The sequence below is a fragment of the Topomyia yanbarensis genome, chromosome 1, assembly GCF_030247195.1.
Source record: "Topomyia yanbarensis strain Yona2022 chromosome 1, ASM3024719v1, whole genome shotgun sequence".
Classification (NCBI taxonomy): Eukaryota; Metazoa; Arthropoda; class Insecta; order Diptera; family Culicidae; genus Topomyia; species Topomyia yanbarensis.
Window position 1 is genome coordinate 140017069 of NC_080670.1, and position 8225 is coordinate 140025293.

The 8225-nt window shown below is 43.9% G+C and overlaps 1 protein-coding gene across 1 annotated transcript; it reads left to right on the plus strand.

Moving 5' to 3' along the window:
- The first annotated feature begins 1036 nt into the window (after nucleotides 1-1036).
- Nucleotides 1037-5521, plus strand: LOC131675978 (uncharacterized protein K02A2.6-like). The gene has a single exon (XM_058955097.1). It carries the CDS (start codon nucleotides 1037-1039, stop codon nucleotides 5519-5521), a length of 4485 nt encoding a protein of 1494 aa, XP_058811080.1.
- The last annotated feature ends 2704 nt before the right edge of the window (nucleotides 5522-8225 follow it).

Below are 8225 nucleotides of genomic sequence, written 5' to 3' on the forward strand. Positions count from 1 at the left end.
ATAATCGAAACCCAGTAAAACTTAATTGAACTACCGTCAGCCAAATGTTTCAGCGAACCTCCAGCCAACAAAAATCCGGCAAAATAATACCGATCACCGTCAAAAAAACATTGGTGGGTAGAGTGAACGTTACGCTGAGGACTGCAGCATACTGGAGAGTTTACCCGACTCTTCCTTGGATACGTTTGCCATTGAAAATATTTTAAATTAGCAAATGTAACAATTACGGTTGATAGTACCGACCCATTTTGACGAGAACCGGTACGGCGGTACTGAAGCCGGAAAAGTTTCGGTACTCGAATATTATTTTCAAAAGATTCGAGAAATGCTTCAAAGTGAAATTGAATGCTCAAACTGACGTCCCATTGCAGCAGAAGGTATTTTTCGAATGCAGCACATTCTTTTATTTTGAGATCTAGGTCATTTTGATTTCAATAGCTGCAAAGTGGTGCAACTTACGTCGACTGCAACAGACGGAACTTACATTTTGGCGCTATTATCAATAGTAAATCGAAGCGAGAATGTAAATCCGTGTACGTTAGTCGCATTTCCTCTCGGCATTATCACTTTGCTGTAAATTGGTTTCGACTTTTATGTAGACCAACGCTCCTAATTTCCTGTAATCTATGGAGTTTTTTCTGACTTTTCCGATCACCAAAAATTACGAATCGATCCATTCGAAGCAGCTCGAAAACTCTAAAATTCTAAGCTACTAAATCTCTGTTCGTGTTGGAGACGTGGACATCCCTACAACTCAACAGGAATTGCTGGGCTCACTGGTGGCAGCCCGCCTGTCACTCAGTTGATGCACCGAACAGCGTCCAGTCACTCATCAGTCAGTCCGTTGAGCACATGCTCTTTATTTTAACCTTTCGTTATTAAAAGTATTTTATGTAGTCTGTACGCGAGTGTCTTTTTATTTTGATCAACAAGACTCCTGACCTGCCCGCGCACAGGGCTACAACAGTGGCGACGAGAATTTAGTAAAATTGGCGATCGAAAGCCAATAATTATCACCCACGTGTAAACGGAAAGCATGGCGGAATCTAACCTCAATCCGGAGCAGCATCAGCCGGGAAACGGCTTGCCAGGCGGTCCACTACCGCCAGGAGTAAACCCACAACACCCGGGAATGCAGCAAAATCATCAGCGGCATACAGCTCCATTTTTCAACGGTCCACCATCAGCGCAGCAATCTTCAAGTACCAGTTCGTCTTCCGCCGAAGCATCCTATCAGCTCTTTCAGCAGCTAATGCAGCAGCAACAGGTATTCATGCAGCAGCAGCAACAACAGTTAATGCAGCAGCAGCAAGATTTCTTCCGGAGTGTCATCTCATCAATCAGTATTCAGGTCCCCCCAAACCCTGAAATGATTCTCGATTCACTAGCAAACAATATCAAAGAGTTTCGCTACGATCCGGATGGAAACATAACCTTCGCTGCATGGTACGGCAGATACGATGATTTGTTCGAGCAAGATGCTGCACGGCTGGACGATGAAGCGAAAGTCCGCTTGCTCATGCGAAAACTCGGATCATCTGAGCACGAAAGATATGTGAGTTACATCCTGCCGAAATTGCCGAAGGACTACAAATTTGCTGATACAGTTGAAAAACTAAAAATCCTTTTCGGCGCTGCAGAGTCCGTCATCAGTAAACGGTATCGGTGTTTGCAGGTTACCAAACAACCGACCGACGATTACGTCACATATGCTTGCCGAATCAACAAGACCTGCGTTGAATTCGAGCTAAGCAAACTTACCGAGGAGCAGTTCAAATGTCTTATGTTTGTTTGCGGTTTAAAGTCGGAAGGAGACAGCGAAATACGAACGCGGCTACTGTCGAAAATTGAGGAACGCGATGACATCACTCTCGATCATCTTTCGGAAGACTGTCAGCGATTGTTGTGCCTAAAGCGGGACACGGCAATGATCGAGTCATCAGCACCACCGTCATCGGTAAATTTCATCAAGCGAAAACAATTTTCAAAGCATCAAAAGAAACCGCCAGTGGAGACAGCCGGACCCGACAAAAACATTCCCTCAACGCCCTGCTGGTTCTGTGGAGGAATGCATTTCGTTCGAGACTGCACTCATAGGAGCCACAAATGCAAAGATTGTGGTATTGTCGGACACCGTGAGGGTTATTGTTCCACTGCCAAACGAACATCCAAAGCCAGTCGAAACAAAAAGCACCCGGGATCGTATGCTACAAAAAGCGTAAGTCTTGTGATTAATACCGTCGATAAAAGGCGCCGTTTTGTTACTGTGATGTTGAACGGTGTAAATGTGCGTCTGCAGTTGGACACGGGGTCTGACATAAGCATCATTTCGAAACGGTTGTGGGAGAAAATAGGTAAACCACCCACAGTGCCGGCAAACGAACAAGCCGCAACAGCGTCAGGCGACCGCTTGCAGTTTTTGTTTAAGTTCAGTTGTGTCATTTCTTTCAATGGCAAACAACATACCGGTCAGTTTTACGTTGTTGAAAAACCACTTTATCTTCTTGGCATCGATTTGATGGATGCATTCGATCTCTGGTCACTGCCCATTAGCACGTACTGCAACAACGTCACTGTTCCTTCTGTCACTTTGCAGTCACTCAAATCAGCATACCCGAGGGTGTTTAGGAGCGAGCTGGGGTTGTGTACGAAAACAAAAGTGAAATTGGAACTAATACCAGGTGCAACTCCAGTTTTTCGTGCAAAGCGTCCAGTGGCTTATGCGGTACATAGCAGTGTGGATAACGAACTCGACCGACTGGAACGAGCAAAAATCATCACACCGGTAGACTTTTCGGATTGGGCAGCTCCCATCGTCGTCGTCCGAAAAACGAACGGATCTATTCGTATCTGCGGTGACTATTCCACCGGTCTCAACAATGCCCTGCAACCGCATCAATATCCGTTGCCGCTACCGGAAGAAATTTTCAACAAATTGGCTAATTGCACAGTGTTTAGCCGAATTGATCTGTCGGATGCATTTCTGCAGGTAGAAGTGGACGAAAGCAGCCGTGAATTGTTAACCATTAACACCCATCGGGGACTTTACCGGTACAACCGTCTGACACCGGGAGTCAAAGCAGCACCGGGAGCATTCCAGCAACTTATCGATACTATGCTGGCAGGCCTCCCTCATACGTGTGGTTATTTAGATGACGTCGTCGTTGGTGGTGTAAATCCTGAAAATCACTGGGCGAACCTTCATGCAGTGTTTCAAAGAATCAGCGATTTTGGATTTACCATTCGTGTAGAAAAGTGCATATTCGCTCAGCCGCAAATTAAATATGTAGGTCATCTGCTTGACCGCAACGGTCTTCGCCCGGATCCATCAAAGGTTCAAGCCATCAACGAAATGCCACCGCCCACTGACGTTTCCGGTGTTCGCTCTTTCCTAGGAGCAATAAATTACTACGGCAAGTTTGTTCCTAGTATGCGCACCCTTCGGTATCCTCTTGATGAGCTGCTCAAGGCGGATGCAAAATTTGAGTGGACGGAAAAATGCCAGGCGGCATTTAACAAATTTAAAGAAGTGTTGAAATCCGATCTACTGTTGACACACTACAACCCTGCGCTTGATATAGTTGTGTCGGCAGATGCGTCGTCTGTTGGTGTCGGTGCAACATTATCACACAAGTTTCCGGACGGTACTCTCAAGGTGGTACAGCATGCCTCCAGAGCACTCACAGCAGCAGAGAAAAACTATAGTCAGCCCGATCGTGAAGGACTTGCAATAATTTTTGCAGTGACTAAATTTCACAAAATGTTGTTTGGTCGTCGCTTTCATCTTCAGACTGATCACGAGCCGCTGCTGAGGATTTTCGGTTCGAAGAAAGGAATTCCTGTTTACACATCGAACCGGTTACAACGTTGGGCTCTTACGCTATTGCTTTATGAGTTCACCATCGAGTACGTCCCGACAGCGAAATTCGGCAATGCTGACATACTTTCCCGTCTGATCAACCAGCACGTCAGACCTGAGGAAGATTACGTGATTGCTTCGGTCTCTTTGGAGAATGACTTAAGGTCAGTTACACAAGATACACTAACCGTTCTCCCTCTGAGTTTTAGAATCGTACAACAGTCTACACAGTCCGATCCTATCACCAAAGCAGTTTATCGATACCTGATTGACGGTTGGCCTGAGACCGTTACTGATGCAGAGCTCAAGCGGTTTTATGCACGACGTGAGTCACTTACCACGGTACAAGGCTGCATACTATTTGGCGATCGACTTGTTATTCCTTCGCCCCATCGCAACCGCAGTCTTCAGCAGCTTCATCGTGGCCACCCTGGAATCCAGCGAATGAAGGCGATTGCCAGGTCTTATGTTTATTGGCCAACTCTCGATAACGACATTGTTGATTATGTTAAATCCTGCCATCAATGTGCGATGGCTGCGAAAACACCACCGAAGTCAGCGCCTTTGTCTTGGCCTAAATCAACAAAACCGTGGCAGCGTGTACATCTTGACTATGCTGGACCGATCGACGGGGAATACTACTTGGTCGTCGTGGATTCTTTTTCGAAGTGGCCTGAGATTGTGCAGACTCGCAGCATCACTAGAGCCGCTACAATCAAAATCATCAGAGAACTGTTCGCACGCTTGGGAATGCCAGAGACACTAGTGAGCGACAACGGCTCACAGTTTACCAGTGCAGAATTTCAATCCTACTGTACGGGTAATGGTATCGACCATCTCACAACTGCGCCGTTTCACCCACAATCGAACGGTCAAGCTGAGCGGTTTGTGGATACATTCAAACGGTCAATAAAGAAGATTAAGGAGGGGAGAGCGACAATGCGTGAAGCACTCAGTACATTTTTGCTGACTTATCGGAGCACACCTTGTTTTTCTTCTCCGGATGGAAAATCACCAGCAGAAGTCATGTTCGGTCGTCCGATCCGTACCAGTTTGGAGCTACTCCGTCCTCCACCAGATTCTGTGCAGTTTGAACAGCCCAGCGAGAGCCGACCCTTGAAGCGTGAGTTTAAAGCTAAAGATCCGGTATACGCAAAAGTCTTCGTTAAAAATCAATGGCACTGGGCTCCAGGAACAGTACTGGAACGTATAGGTCGTGCAATGTACAACGTTCAGCTCGACAATAGAAGGCTTGTTCGCTCCCATGTTAACCAGCTTCGAGATCGCGCTATATCAGAGGATCTCAACGTATCGACATCGACAGATAGTACGAAACTTCCACTCAACATTCTACTTGATGCTTGGAATCTTCCGGTTCGTCGTACAACGGATCCATTAGCACACTCAACACCAGTAGCACCTCTTACAAGCTGCTCTAGTTTGAGACCATCGTCAACACCAAATACTCTGGTGAGAAGGCCTACCTTATCATCGGAGTCATCGTCACAGTTATCAGTATCGTCTTCTTCATCTTCAACATCGCCAAGTTCGACATCAGAATTTCAATCTGCAAATGAAGCCGATTCAGCTGTTCAGGTACCTCGCCGCTCTTCGCGTGTCCGAAGAGCTCCGCAATGGTTCGACCCCTATCAGCTGTATTAGGAGGGGAGATGTTGGAGACGTGGACATCCCTACAACTCAACAGGAATTGCTGGGCTCACTGGTGGCAGCCCGCCTGTCACTCAGTTGATGCACCGAACAGCGTCCAGTCACTCATCAGTCAGTCCGTTGAGCACATGCTCTTTATTTTAACCTTTCGTTATTAAAAGTATTTTATGTAGTCTGTACGCGAGTGTCTTTTTGTTTTGATCAACAAGACTCCTGACCTGCCCGCGCACAGGGCTACAACAGTTCGTTCTTTTATAAATAAAGATTTACGCGCAAACCAAATACAGACATGACTTGGGCCACAGTCTTATTACGCGCCATCCAGTGAATAATTGGAACCAATCAGAATGTCGCTAATAAAAAACATCGAAATAAATTTTACTCTTATGCTATACTTATGAATACTTTGAAATTTATTAGAAGATAGTTGAACTTTTATTTCGACCAAATAGTGCAGGAATTTAAACATATCGTTAAGTATAACGGGAGTTAGTAATATTTAATTCCCCACAATGGCATAAGCTGAGCGATTCATCTTGAAGATAATTAAATATAATTAAAAACCACCTTGCAGCGATATTTGGAAAAAGGTCCCGCTATAGAGTCTATATATTTTTCATAAAACATTTTGTTTGGTACCGAAAATACCGGTACTGGATTTCATTCAGTACCGGTATTACGATGTCAATAATGGGTCGGTAATCCCGGGATTTTCGATACCGGTATTACCGCTACCACAACCCTAGTAACAATAGCTTTTAAAATGCAACATTCGGTGTAGTTGCATTTTAAACGCTCTATGTTAAGTTACTTAGTTACATCCTTGTTCCACGACTTAATCAATATCCGCACAAAAAGTTTGAAGCGCAAAAAGTTTAGAACATAATCATAAAAACATCTGTTGCCTAAATTCATTTTATTTCATTTTTCCGTTTGACCCTAAATCGCTTAAAGATAGCGCATACACTTTCGAGTGGGGTTGAGGTAATCTATAAACAGTCCTACGATAGAACGCTGGTCGGTTTAATTATTTTTCGACTTTTTAATTAATTGCTTTCAACGGAATAAATAATTCATCACAGGCAATTATTAGTGGTTTGTGTCATCACATTTAGCCTTATAAAACAGGAGGCTTCATTTTGACCAGTTGTTTTCAATTTTGCGCGGTTATTTCATTCGAGGGAATTACAGTTTTTCACACAGAAAAGACTTTTCAAAGCTAACTTTTCTTCTCTGCCTCTCCCTCTGTGGTGTCCTGTCACTGGCAACTTACCAGCCAGTTATTTGAACAGGAAAATTGCTCCAATGAAGAGAGGAACATTTTTGTTTTTGATGTTATGCTAATTGCATGCTTATTTGTATCTTTTGCTGGATTTTTATTTCTCTCTCACTGGTGATTATCTGTGCGGCATTTTCCATGTTACCAACATTCTTGTGATGTTTCAGCAAGTAAGCGGTGAAAACATGTTACAAAAGCAAAAATGAGGGCTTTTATCTATGTAATCAAACTTCAAAAGGGAAGTTGATTATTTTGCGGATTTTTCTCATTTATTAAGCTGCCGCTCATGAAGTCTCCACCAGGCAACTAATTTCAGTCAGGCAGAGAAATTCAACAAAGCACGAATCCACGAGCCAATCATCATCGTCGTTATGTTCTGTCTCTCATAGTTCGTTTCTTGATGATGGGATCGTGCGAAAAGCAACGCTTTTTATTACTGCTATGATCAGCGGGAGAACGAGAAAAGTTGCTCATTTCGCTTTTCTTCTGTGATTCCTTTTTGCCATTAAAATGCTCTTACTCCACTATCTGCGTTAGGTATCATTCTAAAATGTAAAAAAATGTAACAAATCTACATAACTGAACTATAAGGTTTGCATGCCTGTAACTTCGCTATGACTCGGTAAAGTTATGGCACCTATGATTTTATTAGGTTAGGATTTGTGCCCTTCGTACGTACAAAGAGTGGTAGGTATCACCAGAAAATTTTCGCCCTGGGAATAAATTTTAGTGTTTTTGCCCTTCTCATATAAAGAAAGGCTATGCAATCACTGTAAAAATCGACTTTTTAACCGAGGCCCGGAGGGCCGAGTGTCATACCCCATTCGATTCAGTTCGTTGAGATCGGCAAATGTCTGTGTGTGTATGTATGTGTGTGTATGTGTGTGTATGTGTGTGTCACTTAAACTCACCCAATTTTCTCAGAGATGGCTGAACCGATTTTCGCAAACTTAGTTTCATCTGAAAGGTATAACGCTCCCATAAGCTGCTATTGTATTTTTAGTTGATCCGACTTCCGGTTCCGGGTTGAAGAGTGCGGTCACACAGCAAATTCCCATATAAACTGGTACCACCATGATGTTCAAATGATGTAAAACATATTAAAATTGATGTAATATTACTCGAGTTTGCGGGTCTGGATCACTAATGATCAGTCAAAGCAGCTTTGACCACATTGGCCACCTATGACGGTTCATGACGCCCCCGGGGAACCCGCCACGTTCCTAAGCTAATATCACACCCATTCCTCAACGAATTCTCTACCGATTTTTACAAACTTGATTTCAAATGAAAGATACAGTAATTCCATTGACTGCTGCTGAATTTCATTCGGTTCTGACTCTTGCTTCCGGAGTTAGAGGGGTGTTAGTAAGAATACACTGGAATTTCCCATATAAATCGGTACAATCGTAATACCTC